Source organism: Oncorhynchus kisutch, linkage group LG8 (genome assembly GCF_002021735.2).
Source record: "Oncorhynchus kisutch isolate 150728-3 linkage group LG8, Okis_V2, whole genome shotgun sequence".
NCBI classification, from domain to species: Eukaryota; Metazoa; Chordata; class Actinopteri; order Salmoniformes; family Salmonidae; genus Oncorhynchus; species Oncorhynchus kisutch.
This window is the reverse complement of record NC_034181.2, coordinates 41,057,327-41,074,780: the sequence shown is the minus strand read 5'-3', so window position 1 is coordinate 41,074,780 and position 17,454 is coordinate 41,057,327. Positions and strand designations below refer to the sequence as shown.

The following is a 17,454-nucleotide window of genomic DNA, read 5'->3' as shown; positions in this document are numbered from 1 at the left end:
AAAAGGTGAGAAAAAAGGTTAAGTGTGTTGTGTTCCTTTCACCATACTGTCATCCAGCATAAGCCAGGCCCAGCTCCAGCTACACTTGATCCCTGAATCCACTTGTTTAACAAGCAACGCCTAATTTTTCACCTAATTCTATCATTCTGAAAATGAATCACATACTGTAGAGGGAAAACATTTGTTTGTTAGCTAGTTAACATTTCACAGATTGCCAGGGTCCAGTAAGTAACTATAGTATTTGCGTTATAACTTGAGGAAGGGCAAAGAGTCGTATACCAGTTAATACTATAGAGAATTGGTTAGGTTACTCATGTTAGCTCACCTGATGTTACAACTGACTTTATTAACAAGCTCATTTTCACATCATAAACACAATTATTTAATCGGATAAGTTGGCCAACGTTGCTCAACATTTCTCTCTCCCCAAACTTTTGTCATCGGATCTGCACGAATCACGTAGGTCACCCATTTTGGATTCAAAACGGCGAATTTTGACGAAAGGTGACTAGTTCGCTATCCATGAAGATAGCGGTTTGGAATGTCTTGCCAAATCCTGAGACCAGGCTGGTCCAACATACCTGTCCGTCGATCATGTAGGATATCATCATAATCTGGTCCGTTTCTGCGTCAGGGAATTTCAGAGGAAGCTTGGTGGTCTCGATGTCAAAGGCCAGCACAACTGGGTCCTGAGAAACAGGGAAACAAAATCACGACTACAAACACTGCTCGGAATGTCAGTCAGATTGCGAGTTCGGTCAATTAAATTATAAAATGAAGATAGAGAAAGACCATTGTATCTGGATAACAAGAAAACCTGGATGGCTCAATGAAAATCCCAAACAACTGGAAATCATTTTCAAACATCAGATAGATGGACATCAGGCATAAGTTTATTTGTATTTTTAAATAAAACATGTTCTTACTGGTCGTTCCACCAGGTCGCTTCTCAGTATGATCTCTGGAGGGTATGCACTACCCCTGTACCGAACGTTGTACCAGTGAGCCTAGGGAAGAAACAAAGAATGTGAGTCTTCGTAGGGGATTACTGGGGAGAGAAAGCCCATCATTCCACAGAGCACCCACTGCCTAGCCTGGTCCCAGATCGGTTTGTTCCGTCTGGCCAACTCCAATGGTCATTGTGGCGAGATAACACAAAAAGGATCTGGGAGCCCGGCCTATCCATTGGCCAAGCAGGAACGTCTAAGGCCCTTACCACGTGGATCTTAAGGTCGATGGACAGGCGCACGTGGTAAGGCACATCGTACTCTCTCATGTCCACTATGTTGTCCATCTGGTCAGAGGTTTTCTTGGACATGCCATCTTCATCCGCTGCCGAGACACTGCCTCCTGCCAACGCACTGATGAGCAGAGAGCTCGTCAAAAACAGATCGAAAGACCCAGCATAATAGAATTTCACCATGATACTGTACTAGAGCACTCCACATCACAGTAACACTTCATTCCACAGCCTGTGAGGTTTTAACCGAGAAACTACACGCTAACACCATAATGAACACCCAAGAATTACTATATTGTAACAAATATCAGGAGGTAACAATTTTTACCACAAAGTTATTAACTCTTAATGACTTTCAGATGATTACCAGAAGGTACAACATTTTACCAAGTATTTTCACATTAAATACTGCATTTAAAAAAAGTGGCAATAGGGCTGTAAAATAAAATGTTTACCAAAATCACACCCTCAGTCTACGAGACACTGTACCTTGATAACATGGAGGTGTAGGTATCGTTGGACTTCTCCCTCTCCCGATTCTTGCGCACCGCCGGCGAGATCTCCCGTTTGACCTTCATGAGGTCATCCACAGTGTTGAATGAAAGCTTGATGTAGCTCCTCTTTAGTCCCACCAGGTGATTGGGCTACGGAGAAAACATACGTTGACATGGTTATCCTACAGTAATACTGGATGCCATCTCCCAGAGGTCAATGTCTGAGCTGGCGTGGACATTGTTGACGTCATCACGTTTTATTATACAAAACCCAGTGTGTGTACGCTAGAGGCGTCCTGCTGCAGCGTAACAGACTGAATCTGCCGGTATTAGCCATTAGCCTGTGTGGTAGACATGCGCCTTGCGTTAGTCAGATGGCAGGATGGCGAAAAGTCCAAACAGTTTAAGCTAGAAACTATTTGGACCCTTACGAATGCAAACATATTTTCTGTTTTGTTCTACGACGCCCACAGACTTCACGAGACTTGTCTCAAGTTGCCGACGTCCCAACTCCAAACAGGTCTTCTCACAAATAGCCTGAGCGGTTTGAGCTACCAACTAATATCAAAATAATAATCGAAAGCTAAGACTCACAAACACGAAAGCGTTCTCCCTTTTGCTCTATGACGACCCAACAACCTTCACAAGACTCGTCTGAAGGTAACCTGGTACTGAGCAGTAAAAAAAAAAAGACCAAAAATGAATAGGCCTTTTGGGACCAGGGTAACACATGTAACTTTTTTTGGTTCTACTTGAGATGCTCGACGCGCTGCAAGACCCCTCCTTAATGGAGATCAAAAATATAAACCCACGCGGATGCTTGAAAGACAAAACGAGAAGAGACCAATCACAATACTGTTTAACTAAAAACTAACTAGGTTTCCCTTTTTATCTGTGGACTAATCGTCAGAGTAGAGAAAGACACGATTTTCTATGACTCCTGGTAAAAAATTCTAGAGAATCAGCTAAAAGTAGGACCATATGCACGTCAGGCAAAATAAAATAACACCCTGACGTTCATCCAGAACAAACTAAGTAGTAATTGCTAGCTAGCTAAATGTCGTTGAATCTTTCATATGCGTTTCAACCTGTCTCGAAATTAATAGAATTGATTCACACTTGATTTTGGTACTTAACATGCGTGTCATGGTCACGTCTGGTGGGGATAGACAAAATGATAACGCACAAGGCCGGTCTAGCCATGGCGTTAGACTCAAGAGGGTTAATACAATTTCACATTTTAAGAATGATCAGATGAGCTCAATGACTGTATACGTCCTTTATTGCGTGACTTATCTTTTTCTAAACGGGCTATGGTTTGGTTTCTCACCAGATCCAGGTCCTCCTTTGGGAGCATCTCCAGCTTCGCCACCTTCCCTTGGAACTTCTTGGACAAGAATGAGATGACTTCTCTCTCACAGTTCTGGATGGGGCACACGGGTGGTCGACGTTGTCATTCATATGAGAAGCAATAAAGCCTGTTCATTTAAAAACTGAGTACCTGGTCATCCCTGACTTACCTTTTTAGTGGCTATGTAGAAATAGGGCTTAAAGGGGAGGGGTACCTACAACAAAAGGAAAGTGAAACAGAAGAATGAGATTGCAGCAGCTGAACATCGCCATTGTGATCAGTCTTGCACTAGTGTTTATATCAGATGCTCAGATCCTCACTTTGAACCTGCTGCCATCTTCCTGGATGAAATAATAGTCCACAGCGCTGACCATCCGTTTGTCATCGTCCAGAATCTCTGTCTGAGATGGGAACAGGAGGATTAGATATTGACAATAGTCACATTAAGATGAGATGATCAAGCCTTGCTAAAACATTTCTTAAATTACGGCACAAGAACCAGACTTGTATTATAAATACGGTTTCATCAGGACAGTGACCTTATTTGTCTATGTCAGCCTAAGAAAGAGTCTTCCACAATGCAATCCCCAATTTGGGGCGGCAGTGGTTAGAGCGTTGGGCCAGTAACCGAAAGGTTGGTGGATCGAATCCCCGAGCTGACATGGTACAAATCTGTTGTTCTGCCCCTGAACAAGGCAGGGGCAGAACGTTCCCCGATAGGCCGTCAGTGTAAATAAGAATTTGTTCTTAACTGACTTGCCTAATTAAATAAAGGTTAAACAAATATATACAAATAAAACTATCATAAATATAGCACATGAAATACATGAAGCTAAAAGACAGCAGGTCCAACTTAAGGGCATCCTGATCATCTGCTTTCCAGAGCCCACTCTGGTCTGTGTGGTTGACCTACAGGGTGCATGTTGATGAGCCAGCCAGTCTTCTCTCCTGGGTCCTTCATCCTCTCGAACCCAAAGCGGGTGTCCATCTCGTCGGTGAACTGGCTGCGCTCTAGCCGGATAGCAGCCGACATGGATGACCGGTCATCCCTACAGAGGAGAATACATAACATCAGAAATACTGCTACATACCGTACATAACAGTGTGACTGTTTTGTGTATGTGTAAATAACTAACTAGTTAACTATTCATTTAGCCACACAGCAGGGCTGGGGTCATTTTGAATTGAAGGGATTTTAATTCAACATAACTTCTACTCCTAAGTTATTTGAGAAGTCATTAAATGTTTGTTTTTTCCAATTTTTTTGTTGTTATTTAAGTTTACTTCATGAACTGAGTACCAGCATTTCAATTGGACCCCAGCATAGCATCTAAAAAAGGATGGAATAGTTTATTGTACATTGCTCAGCGATTCTCCGGTCAGAACAGTCTACAATTTTATGAATGTAACTTTAGCAGCATGAAACTAGCTATCAGGTACCAATTGTTATATATACAGTAGGGCAAAAAAGTATTTAGTTAGCCACTAATTGTGCAAGTTCTCCAACTTAAAAAGATGAGAGGTCTGTAATTTTCATCATAGGTACACTTCAACTATGACAGACAAAATGAGAAGAAAAAATCCAGAAAATCACATTGTAGGATTTTTTATTAATTAATATGCAAATTATGGTGGAAAATAAGTATTTGGTCAATAACAAAAGTTGATCTCAATACTTTGTTAAATACCCTTTTGTTGGCAATGACAGAGGTCAAAGGTTTTCTATAAGTCTTCACAAGGTTTTCACACACTGTTGCTGGTATTTTGGCCTATTCCTCCATGCAGATCTCCTCTAGAGCAGTGATGTTTTGGGGCTGTTTCTGGGCAACACAGACTTTCAACTCCCCTCCAAATATTTTCTATGGGGTTGAGATCTGGAGACTGGCTAGGCCACTCCAGGACCTTGAAATGCTTCTTACGAAGCCACTCCTTCGTTGCCCGGGCGGTGTGTTTGGGATCATTGTCATGCTGAAAGACCCAGCCATGTTTCATCTTCAATGCCCTTGCTGATGGAAGGAGGTTTCCACTCACAATCTCACGATACATGGCCCCATTCATTCTTTCCTTTACACGGATCAGTCATCCTGGTCCCTTTGCAGAAAAACTGCCCCAAAGCATGACGTTTCCACCCCCATGCTTCACAGTAGGTATGGTGTTCTTTGGATGCAACTCAGCATTCTTTGTCCTCCAAACACGACGAATTGAGTTTTTCCCAAAAAGTTCTATTATGGTTTCATCTGACCATATGACATTCTCCCAAACTTCTTCTGGATCATCCAAATGCTCTCTAGCAAACTTCAGACGGGCCTGGACATGTACTGGCTTAAGCAGGGGGACACGTCTGGCACTGCAGGATTTGAGTCCCTGGCGGCGTAGTGTGTTACTGATGGTAGGCTTTGTTTCTTTGGTCCCAGCTCTCTGCAGGTCATTCAGTAGGTCCCCCCGTGTGGTTCTGGGATTTTTGCTCACCGTTCTTGTGATCATTTTGACCCCACGGGGTGAGATCTTGCATGGAGCCCCAGATCGAGGTAGATTATCAGTGGTCTTGTATGTCTTCCATTTCCTAATAATTGCTCCCACAGTTGATTTCTTCAAACCAAGCTGCTTACCTATTGCAGATTCAGTCTTCCCAGCCTGGTGCAGATCTACAATTTTGTTTCTGGTGTCCTTTGACAGCTCTTTGGTCTTGGCCATAGTGGAGTTTGGAGTGTGACTGTTTGAGGTTGTGGACAGGTGTCTTTTATACTGATAACAAGTTCAAACAGGTGCCATTAATACAGGTAACGAGTGGAGGACAGAGGGGCCTCTTGAAGAAGAAGTTACAGGTCTGTGAGAGCCAGAAATCTTGCTTGTTTGTAGGTGACCAAATACTTATTTTCCACCATAATTTGCAAATAAATTCATTAAAAATCCTACAATATGATTTTCTGGATTTTTTTTCTTCATTTTGTCTGTCATAGTTGAAGTGTACCTATGATAAATTATAGGCCTCTCTCATCTTTTTAAGTGGGAGAACTTGCACAATTGGTCGCTGACTAAATACTTTTTTGCCCCACTGTATAAAAAGTACAGGCTCGCACGCTGTCGCCATAAAATGCTCTTAGATCTTGTCTCTTTAAGTAAGTAATTAATTAATCAGAGGTCTAATATTGGGCTAACCCCAGCCCTGCTAAGCAGAGATGTTTTGTTGACATGTGAATTGAAACTTGCATGCAGCCATTTCAGGCAGTGACTTACTGTTGATTGTCCTGGTCACCCCCTTGTCCTCTCTCTGACCTGTACCGTCCACTGTTTTGTAAAACCATCTTGGACGGGATTCTGTGGGTAACGTGGCCGAAAAAAAGGTCACTTGCATTCAGTGACAAGTAGTTTGTGAGAGATATGCAAATCCACCTCGCAAGTGAAAGCTACAGCTAACGTTAGCTAGATAGCCAACAGTTAACGTCGTTAGTTGCCACGCGAAACTGTTGACTGTGTTGAAAACACAAAATATAAAACTGCTCGCAAACATTTGCAAATGGTTTGCATATGGCAAATAACTTCTCTCCGGACACCCAACTGAAACCCCAAAAAAATGTATCGTTCAAATTCTCATTAGATAGCTAGCCTAGCAGGCTTTGACAGACGTCGGTGTTGTTCTTTTGCAAGTCAGAATTTGGCGCGTTCTCTCCTCTTGCCGCGAGAATGTCTTGGGAGTGGTCAAATCTACGTCTCTGTGGATGCCCCGCCTTTGGGGTGGTACTTCGCAAGCCCTTCCCTCTCATCGCCCCTTAGAAACGTAGCAGCTCGGGTGCGTTCAGTTCGCTTGGACGTTTGCTACCGTTACTGGACGACACGCTTCCCCCAAAAACGTTCTTGAACAGACTTTGAGGTACGTTTACGCCATTCGGTGGATGTGCTGGGGTTTGGCTTGAGCAATGATTGAAGTATTTTTTTAAAGGACAGAGGTGCATTTTCAAACCACAACTGAACCCCTCCCTGCTTTTAAACTGGTCGTTCAGTACAGCACTCCTTGTTCTATTACGTGTTTGTGTAATGAACGCAGCCGTGCTGCCTGCAAATAATTTTCACACAGTAGGGCCATTTTTTTTTTTTTTTTTTACAGGTAGTGAAATCAACTCACAAAATCCATGCATTTCATCCAGGCAATACTAGATGAAGACAACTTCAGACATCTGCCCCTTTGGAATAAGGTTGCATCATTGATTGATGGCAATATTGTTTGGCATAATAGCTACAAGGTTTTAATTTAGTCACTAATGAAAAACTGATTATTTTAGCGACAAACCAAAACTATTTTTAGCAGCACAACACCACATAGCGAGCTAAACATGTTGCGGATTCGATTATGTTGAGCCGCAGGTCGCCGTCTATGGCCCGTGACCAGAACGATAATCGAAACCCCTCAGTAACTATGCCAACAATCGCGACCCCGAACCTCAGATTTATTACGTTAGCCCACTCACTAGAAATAAATCTACTCTTGTCGAGTACATGAATCATGCCAACGTGAGCATGCGATGTAGCTAGATATTATTATTATTATTATTATTATAAGACAGTAAGATGTGTACTCTTTGACACCGTTTACTCAAAACGAAAAAGGTTTTGTAACAAAAACGAGAGGTTCAATTGGACAAATTCCGGTAGGTCCCGCCCTGTTTCGTTCGGTCGTTCCAGTTTCTCTGTTTTGCTTCCGTTTGGTTCCGAAACGGTAAACGGTTAATCTGTTGCACGCGTGTGGTTAGTCGACATCACAATTGTTAGCATCAACACGCCCAATAAAGCTGCAATGGACGGTAGAGGTAAGTAAGCCTACAACTAATTAGTTAACTAGCTACAGTACTGAACTAGCCATAGTCATCGGACAATAGTTGGCTTTCAAAAACGCGGTAAAGAGAGTAGCTAGCTAGCCAGGCTATTCTTGCTTCCATATAACTAGTCAATGCCCAGCTTGGTTAGTAATGTTTACTATATATTGTTGCCTATTTTAGCATTGGGGAGTTAACTTTATGCGACATGTAGCCTAGGCCTGAGATCCAGGATTATCCATCCACATTTGTGTGATATTGTGTAGAATTGGCCCTGAAAAATGTTTTTGCACCAAATCCAGAGATTGATAGTCTACTGTAATCAATGTCCGAGATACCTAATGTTAGTACTTTTGTTGACTACCCCATCTGAAATATTGATGTGATGAGATCAGTATCACTTCTGACCTAGTCTATTTGATGTTTGCTAAACTTAAACTATTGCATGGGCATACTTAGAAAGCAGAGCATTGAGCACATAACAATCTACTCAAGCATGTCAGAGGAAAGCATATATTAGAAATGGCCCTCCAGCATTCTGAGTCAGGAGCCTGTTCACTTCGAAGTTCAAACTTTGCAGAGAAGAGTATGCCTTTTATTTAATTTTTTTATGTGACATGGTATCATTTGGCCCTTTCGTTCTGTGCTTCATCCTATACCACTGTTGTTTATATGACTTGTCTGTCCCTCTCCCTCCCCACTCCATTCCCTCACGGCTGACCTTTCCCCCATATGGGACAAGGACAGCTGTCAGCCGTGCTCATGTGTGAATAAAACCCACTTGTGAATTAAACCCACTCGGTTCTCTCTCTTCAGCTGCCAGAGACAGGTTGTTTACTGGTCACAAGGTAGTAGTGAAGGAAAAGCCTGCCTCGCTCTGCCGTACCATGTAGCCTAGTCGCCGAAAACACTGCAAAAGGTTTTTTCTGCAAATGATTCCATTTGGGTTAATTATACAGTAATTTACAGGCTACCTCGTGCATTGTCAAGACAGCATATTTGGCTGCTTGTTTTTTTACCACCTATTTGTGTCTAGTGCTTTTAGACTGTCCTTTTCATTATGAGGTAGAAGTTGCCCTTTACCACAGAACTAGGATCAGATTACATTACTCCCTGACCTTGACAATTAGCAGGATAAAGACCTAAGAAGATAACTGACCCTTGATCAGTGGTTGGGGCAACCTCCACATAGTCAGTTCTCTGTATAATGTTGGTAAAGCATTGAGAGAAAGGCTAATCTATTCAGATTGTATATCTGATTTTCTACAAGGTACACTATGTGGACACCCCTTCAAATTAGTGGATTTGGCTATTTCAGCCATACCCGTTGCTGACAGGTGTATAAAATCGAGCAGACAGTAATGGAATCTCCATAGACAAACATTGCCCGTAGAATGGCCTTACTGAAGAGCTCAGTGACTTTCTATGTGGCATGGTCGTAGGATGCCACCTTTCCAACAAGTCAGTTCGTAAAAGTTCTGCCCTGATAGAGCTTCCCTGGTCAACTGTAAGTGCTCTTATTGTGAAGTGGAAAGGTATAGGAGCAACAATGGCTCAGACACGAAGTGATGGGCCACACAAGCTCACAGAATGGGACCGCCGGGTGCTGAAACGAGTAGCCTGTAAAAATGGTCTCCTCGGTTGCAACAGGCTTGTTCCATACTGCCTCTGGAAACAAGGTCAGCACAATAACTGTTCGTCGGGAGCTTCAGGAAATGGGTTTCCATGGCCGAGCAGTAGAATAATGGTCTGGGGCTGTTTTTCATGGTTCAGCTATGCCCCTTAGTTCCAGTGAAGGGAAATGTTAACCCTACAGCATACAATTGTTTTATTTATTTATTTTACTAGGCAAGTCAGTTAAGAACAAATTCTTATTTTCAATGACGGCCTAGGAACAGTGAGTTCAGGGGCAGAACAACAGATTTGTACCTTGTCAGCTCAGGGACATGAACTTGCAACCTTTCGGTTACTAGTCCAACGCTCTAACCACTAGGCTACCCTGCCGCCCCAAAGAATTACAATTCTGTGCTTCCAACTTTGTAGCAACAGTTCAGGGAAGGCCCTTTCCTGTTTCAGCATGACAATGCCCCCATGCACAAAGCGAGGTCCATACAGAAATGGTTTGTCGAGATCTGTGTGGAAGCGCTTGACTGGCCTGCACAGAGTCCTGACCTCAACCCCATCGAACACCTTTGGGATGAATTGGGTGGCAGGGTAGCCTAGTGGTTAGAGCGTTGGACTAGTAACCGGAAGGTTGCTAGTTCAAACCCCCGAGCTGACAAGGTACAAATCTGTCGTTCTGCCCCTGAAAAGGCAGTTAACCCACTGTTCCTAGGCTGTCATTGTAAATAAGAATTTGTTCTTAACTGACTTGCCTAGTTAAATAAAAGGGATAAAAAATAGTGAGCCAGGAGTAAACACCCAACCTCACTAATGCTCTTGTGGCTGAATGGAACCAAGTCCCTGCAGTAGTGTTCCAACTAGAGGTCGACCGATTATGATTTTTCATCGCAAATAGCGATTAAACGGCCAAATTTTTTAAATATATATTTTTATTTTAATAAAATATATTTAAAAAATAAAACATTTATTTAGTTGTAATAATGACAATTACAACAATACTGAATTAACACTTATTTTAACTTAATATAATACATCAATAAAATCAATTTAGCCTCAAGTAAATAATGAAACATGTTCAATTTGGTTTAAATAATGCAAAAACAAAGTGTTGTAGAAGAAAGTAGAAGTGCAATATGTGCTATGTAAGAAAGCTAACGTTTCAGTTCCTTGCTCAGAACATGAGAACATATGAAAGCTGGTGGTTCCTTTTTAACATGAGACTTCAATATTCCCAGGTAAGAAGTTTTAGGTTGTAGTTATTATAGGAATTATAGGACTATTTCCCTCTATACCCTTTGTATTTCATTAACCTTTGACTATTGGATGTTCTTATAGGCACTTTAGTATTGCCAGTGTAACAGTATAGCTTCCGTACCTCTCCTCGCTCCTCCCTGGGCTCGAGCCAGCAACACAATGACAACAGCCACCCTCGAAGCAGCGTTACCCATGCAGAGCAAGGGAAACAACCACCCCAATGCTCAGAGCGAGTGACGTTTGAAACGCTATTAGCGCACGCTAACTAGCTAGCCATTTCACTTCGGTTACACCAGCCTCATCTCGGGTGTTGATAGGCTTGAAGTCATAAACAGCGCAATGCTTGACGCACAACAAAGAGCTGCTGGCAAAATGCCTGAAAGTGCTGTTTGAATTAATGTTTACGCACCTGCTTCTGCCTACCACCGCTCAATCAGATACTTAGATACTTGTATGCTCAGTCAGATTATATGCAACACAGGACACGCTAGATATAATCTAGTAATATCATCAACCATGTGTAGTTAACTAGTGATTTATGATCAATTGTTTTTTATAAGATAAGTTTAATGCTAGCTAGCAACTCACCTTGGCTTACTGCATTTGCGTAACAGGCAGTCTCCTTGTGGAGTGCAACGAGAGGCAGGTAATTATTGCGTTGGACTAGTTAACTGTAAGGTTGCAAGATTGAATCCCCTGAGCTGACAAGGTGAAAATCTGTCGTTCTGCCCCTGAACGAGGCAGTTAACCCACCGTTCCTAGGCAGTCATTGAAAATAAGAATGTGTTCTTAACTGACTTGTCTAGTTGAATAAAGATTAAATAAAGATGTAATTATTATTATATTTTTTTTTTAAATCAGCGCCCCAAAATACCGATTTCCGATTGTTATGAAAACTTGAACTCGGCCCTAATTAATTGTCCATTCCGATTAATCGGTCGACCTCTGGTAACAATTGCTTGTTCACTTGATATAATTCCTTACATCTGAGGCAGTCACATAATTCATTCTGAATCAATATTAATTTCCTTGTTGGTACAGTGACGACATTTGGATTAGAATCATACTTAGGTTAATTCTCTCTTTTCATGGATTTGCAGTTTCAAGAGGATGTCTGTGAATGCTTCCACTTCTACTCTCGGGATTTCTGCTCGTATTGTGGCTACTCTGGAGGATTAAGGACAAGATGATGCTGGACCAAGGTGGGGAAACTCTGACTGGTTGTGGAAGCCCTGCAGCTGTAGCTGCAGCACAAGAGGAGATGCAAGCGGCCGATGGACCAACCGCAGCTGTACACACCCCTGCTCCTGTTGAACACTCCACACCAATGGTTCTTGCATCATCAACCTCAGACAGCGGGGCCAACAGTCCCCAAACCCACATTGACCCCTCTGAGGGACCCATGATACCCAGGGCAGGGGGTTCCCAGCCTCCTCAGGCCTCTTCAGAGGGGATGACAGAGCAGTACACACAGACCCAACCATCTCCCTTCGTCGTTCCTCAGCCTCCCAGTAGAACGACCAGGCCCAAGCTCAGCTCAGGCCCCGAGGTTCGACGAGCCTGTCTCAAGTTCATCCTGGGGGCATCGGAGGACAATTCATCAGATGACGAGCTGCCTTTGACCATGAAACCCCCTACAGGTTCGAGTCCCTCTGAGGCCACCGCCTCCACCGTACGGCAAACTGCATCAGCAACCTCAACCGCCTTCTCCCCCCCACAGAAAGTTCAATCAGTAACGTTAACCACCACCTCCCCTGGCATGAGGTAGGCCAATGCAATGTTATTTTGCCACTTAGTTCAAGTTAACTTTGTTTTCATAATTGAGAACCGGTTTAGACATCCTCAATTTCTCTAGTCGGGTGACATCTGAAATGTATTTTGTTCAGAATGTGTTGGTGGTGAATGCAAGTGCCTGCTCCAGTAACCCAGTATGAAGAAATAAATGGACCATTGAGCAAATTAGCTCGTATCTCATTGACTAGTGAGGTGAGGGTACCTGTCAGTGCAGTAGCCTCTCACTGACAGTAGAGTGCGTTGTTGCCCAACAGGCGAGACCAAGTGTTGGCCAGGCCTGAGTGGAACTTTGCCAACCACATTGTGGTATGATTGCTGCCTTGTGTTCTGTCTCCAAACAACCAGCCTGCCTGTGATCACCTGACCACAGCATGCCGCTGACAGTGAACTGTATTATTGTCGCATGCCTCACGTCTCTGCACTATTAATGGAACATGTCTCTTGACTGACCTTGAGAACCAGGGTCCGAGTCCCAAGGGCCACACGACAACGTATTGTATGGTAGCTAGACAAACCTTAATCCCGCCCTTGGAAGGTCTCTGCAAATACATTTGACTTGCTGTACGTGGCCTTTAGGTATAGCCCACGAGGAGCTATTGTTTATCTTTTTTTGGTGATATCGTGATGGATATCTGGGGTAGTTGGTCAGCTAAGCTTATCTAAGTCTACTTCTTTGACCGCCCCAGTCCACTCTGAGCCAAGTATTAAACACTTGTTTATAGACTTGAGCCACTTGTGCAGGAATTACCATGGAGGTGAAGCTGAAAGAGGAGAAAGGTAAGAACTTACTGAGAACTTCTCGTGTTTTTCTTTTTTTTTTGTAAATAAGCCTTTTGTTTTTCCTAATATTAAGAAGTAGCATAGGCCTATGAATAGCACTGACTGACATCATGCTACTGTGTAGGCTTACACAACAATTGTTTTGGCAATTTCAGTCAGTTTGCAAAATTGCTACATGAAAAGATTAACCTTCAAGTTTTTGTTTACAATGTGCATGAAGGTTATGATAAGCTTTAGTTTGGTGGTTTGAGAAGGGACAACTTGTATTTAACTTTAATGATAATTGGTGCACCCTCTGTGTGTGGTGTGTGTGTGTGAGAGAGATCAGACAAGACTGTCAAACGTGTCTAAAGAGACAAACACTGCGGTGCTCTGTTCCCATTCCATGTGAGTCTGTGGGTGAAGAATGTTTTGCTCTGCCTGTGTGACTGGAGAGGGGAGGTTGTGGATCAGCTGAGAGGAAGGGATTGGTGAAGGTCTTATTATTTTGGTCTCAGATTTGAACTCCGCTATTCACAGATCAGAAACAATCTGCCATGGAGGGAGATGGAAGCCTCACCTGGTTTCAGTATGGATCTCCCCTCACCTGGTTGTCTTAATTGAAAAGAAAAAAACAAAAAAGACACTAGGCCCTCCATGGAATGAGTTTGGCACCCCAAGCTTTAACATGCTGCAGTAGCAATGTTTTCACCGGTGGAATTGGGGTGACCACATCTAAAAAGCCCAAATGGAGGAAGGGAACTATTTTTGCGGAACAGTGGACAAAGTAAATGTTTCCCATTGTTTCTGCAGACATCTTTGAATCTTAATTCTTGTCCTGTTTCCTAACTCCTCCTGAGACACCCTCGGAGAGTGGGGTCATGCCAGGAATCAGCCATTATTGACGGCGACCCTGGAGCAATTAGGGTCAAGTGCCCTGCTTAAGGTCAAAAAAGTAGATTTTTTTTACCTTGTCGGCTCTAACTTCAAGGCTACCTGCTGCCCTGGTCTCATAAACTGTGAGAGATTTTACTGTCATTCTGTTACCCGTTAGTCAAATGTTGTGTCAATTGTTACAAGAAGCCTTCTGCAAATAGGTGTATGGTTTGTTGCCAAGTTTTTGCTTGGCATATTTTAAAGTGAAAAGTCTTAGCGTCACTCTTATCGTGTCCATTATCAGTCAGATGTCGGCTCTGATGAGTTGAAAGACTGCAAAACTAGCCAAACAGAATGTCTGGAGCTTGACAAGTGCACTTTCATCACAGGAATATGAAACCCCAAAGTACTGTATCTCTTTTGACTTCTGGCTTGAATTCCTGCAATCCGACAGTGCTATAGTCTAACTGAATATTCCCCCCCCCATTTCAGCCCTTACTGAAATAGAACATTGGCAAGCCAAGCGATGGAATTGCGATGCCAAACTTTTCCATCCTCCTGATCATTTTAGATTGGATGGAGGAAGAATGAGCTGTGGCGCCCAGTGAACACTACCCCGTGTCATTAGTGATGTTTGTCAACATTTTACTCATTGGCCATGCCAGGATTGTGACTTACACTGCACGTGCACTTGTTATTTAGGCACATGTAATGTCTTTCAGAAGTTAGGCTGGCTGGTTGCCTGAGGGCTGAAATAGCATGTTTTAAATTTGTCCAAAATCATCCGGAGTAACAGCAATTCATTCTAGTTGAGCTTTCGATCAGTCGACCTTCATCAGAGGATATCTCCACAAACAGTGGGACAGATTAGGCCACGCAGTGAGCCAGAGGTAACTGCAGACACCTGTGGTAATATAAAATACCCAAAACAGCCATTGGATAGAAATACAGGATAGAACGTAACGTTATGGATGTATTTCTACTAGAACAAAACACATGTACGCAGGGAATGTGGTGTTTGTATAAGGAACCCATACATTCAGAGAGGACAAAGCAGAAAAACGCCTAGCGGCCCCATACTTCTGGGTTTAAGTATCAGGCCACTCGGGCTGTCATGAATACAGGACACCCTAATACCAGGGAGGCAGTGTGTGTGAAGCTAAGATGATAGGAATTACAACATGACCCTCGTCAAAATCCTCAAGTCCTCACGGTTGTAGGGTGCCTAAAGTATGAACCCAGAAGAGTTATCTATGGCAGAGTTTACAGTTGTTGTCTCCTCCTCTTGGTCACACTTCCACCTTCTCAATGCCCTGGAATTGTAGAGAAGACACACTGGACAAAGTCCAAATCATCCCAAAGTGTCTGATTTGTGTATCTCAATGAAGTTACTTTTAAGATAATTTGTGTAGGACATTTTGAAAACATTTAGCCTACATGTTTTAAATGTTAAACATTTTGTAATTTGGATGAACTGTCCCTAATATTTGATTTCCCCAGGCCTAGCTATAGCTTCAACTCTCATTTGTATATGCATTGAGGAGACTGCTGAGTACAGATTTCTTTCTGGTCTTGACATTGTTTTCCTCAGTGATCCATAATTGAATCGTCATAATTTATAGCCACTAGATCAACTTCACTGGAATGGTGGAAGTGAGTGGCAGGCTTCCTCTTAACCCTTCCCTGGTACACTATCGTTTTATGTCGCGTGTCAGCTTTCAATGAAGTGGACAGAGTTTCTGAAGGGGTCTGGCTAATTATTAAGACATCACGTGATCATGTTGAACCCTGTTATTGTATCATATATTTTGCATATGAACTTGGTTCATATTAATATTACTGGTGGTTTGGCACAATGGAGAGATTGTAAAATTACCTGCCAGGGCTTGCGTGTGTAATTAGACTATGCATTTTGCTGATTACACGTGAACTCTTAATTGGCTCTGTGGTCTGGGAAGTCTTGTTTATACGTGCTGTGACTACCAGAGCCACACTATCTCTGACGCACCTCCCTGACGGTAACAGAGAGGATTAGTACTTTGTTTTATTGACATCTTGTCTGATTGTAGCTGAGTTGGAACATTCGTCTATCTAGGTAGGCTGAACACCCCGTGTAAAATATGGCTGACGAGATCTTTGGCTTACAGAGAAGGTAAGGAACTTGTGACCTGAGCAACAACGGCACAGCTGCTGCTACCCTACCTAGAGACTAAATTTTGTCTGACTGCTGCAATGGTCCATCGATTTTTAATAATGTTGCCGCTGTTTCCTTCTCCTTGTTATGGGTTTTGTCGCAAAGTCCGATGATGGGCTTTCCCCTTGGGACAGTAAAGTAGGTTATAGCATATTGTAACTTGCTAGCGCTGGACAGGAATTTTCTTCTAGTAGTCTTATGTCCTACTTTACATGCGTAGATTTGTCACAACACAGACATCTGTGAGTGCCAGTTGCTTGATGTTTCGCTTGAGTAGGTACTAGGTTACAAAATGAAATACTGTAGGTTACAACATTGACATATAAGAGGACACACATGTCATTTATACTCACTTTAACCTACTTCACTGGAATGGGGTCTAACGACATGAAATTCCTCCCTAAGCACTCTTTATGCTTTATCAAATGGCCTGTTCAGTGGAAGTGCCAGACTTCCTCTTACTCCCTTCCCTGGTAGGCTATAGAGTTGAGTGTTGGCTCTTTCTCGGTAGTGAACTTCTGAATGAGTCTGGCTACTAATTTAAGTGATCATGTTAAACTGAGAATTTGAAATCCATTTCCAGGTTAATTCTCACTAAGTTGTCATTGTTTCCATATGAACTTGGTTCATGTGGATATTATTGGTGGTTTGGCACGATGGAGAGATGGTACAATTCTCTACTAATGATAGCCTAGTTACACAAGTCCTTTTTGCTGATAACACGTTAACCTTTGCTTGGCTCTGTGGTCTGGGAAGTCTTGTTTATGCGTGCGTACTTGCAGTGTGCAGGAATTGAATTACCAGAGCCACACTATCTTTGAGACACCTCTGTAGGTAGGTAAGAGAGGATTAGCAATGCGTTGTGTTGACAACTGTCGGATCGTAGCAGAGTTTAAACATTTGTCACGGTAGACTGAATACCTTGCGTAGGATATGGCTGACGATAGGGTCGGGACGATACCAGTATCGTGATACTCGTTGGTATTGCGGCAAGGAAATAAAACGAAACGTATAACTTCTTTAGGAAAATTAGCCCTAATGTTGCAAACAAACATTTG

The 17,454-nt window shown here is 42.8% G+C and overlaps 2 protein-coding genes across 11 annotated transcripts in view; one reads left to right on the top strand and one right to left on the bottom strand.

Moving 5' to 3' along the window:
* The window catches only part of pole (polymerase (DNA directed), epsilon), a 37,785-nt gene that overhangs the window by 19,731 nt on the left and 600 nt on the right, over positions 1-17,454 (bottom strand). Inside the window, exons 1-9 of one of the 2 annotated variants that reach the window (XM_020489542.2) lie at positions 6,323-6,390; positions 3,999-4,134; positions 3,406-3,486; positions 3,255-3,299; positions 3,065-3,157; positions 1,730-1,884; positions 1,217-1,361; positions 927-1,007; positions 582-689 (exon numbers count right to left, since the gene is read on the bottom strand). In XM_020489542.2, the coding sequence (XP_020345131.1) occupies positions 582-689; positions 927-1,007; positions 1,217-1,361; positions 1,730-1,884; positions 3,065-3,157; positions 3,255-3,299; positions 3,406-3,486; positions 3,999-4,134; positions 6,323-6,390 (912 nt within the window). Of the gene's footprint in view, positions 1-581; positions 690-926; positions 1,008-1,216; positions 1,362-1,729; positions 1,885-3,064; positions 3,158-3,254; positions 3,300-3,405; positions 3,487-3,998; positions 4,135-6,322; positions 6,391-17,454 lie in introns of those variants that run through there. The other variant, XM_031830389.1, reaches the window with a different exon arrangement.
* LOC109895658 (acetyl-CoA carboxylase 2) overlaps positions 6,858-17,454 on the top strand; it is a 45,667-nt gene continuing 35,070 nt past the window's right edge. For 3 of the 9 annotated variants that reach the window (XM_020489539.2, XM_031830385.1, XM_020489535.2), the window contains exons 1-2: positions 7,741-7,890; positions 11,874-12,537. In XM_020489539.2, the coding sequence (XP_020345128.1) occupies positions 11,894-12,537 (644 nt within the window). In that variant the 5' untranslated portion in view covers positions 7,741-7,890; positions 11,874-11,893. Of the gene's footprint in view, positions 6,957-7,740; positions 7,891-11,873; positions 12,538-13,036; positions 13,345-16,226; positions 16,355-17,147; positions 17,231-17,454 lie in introns of those variants that run through there. The other 6 variants (XM_020489540.2, XM_020489538.2, XM_020489537.2 and 3 more) reach the window with 5 other exon arrangements.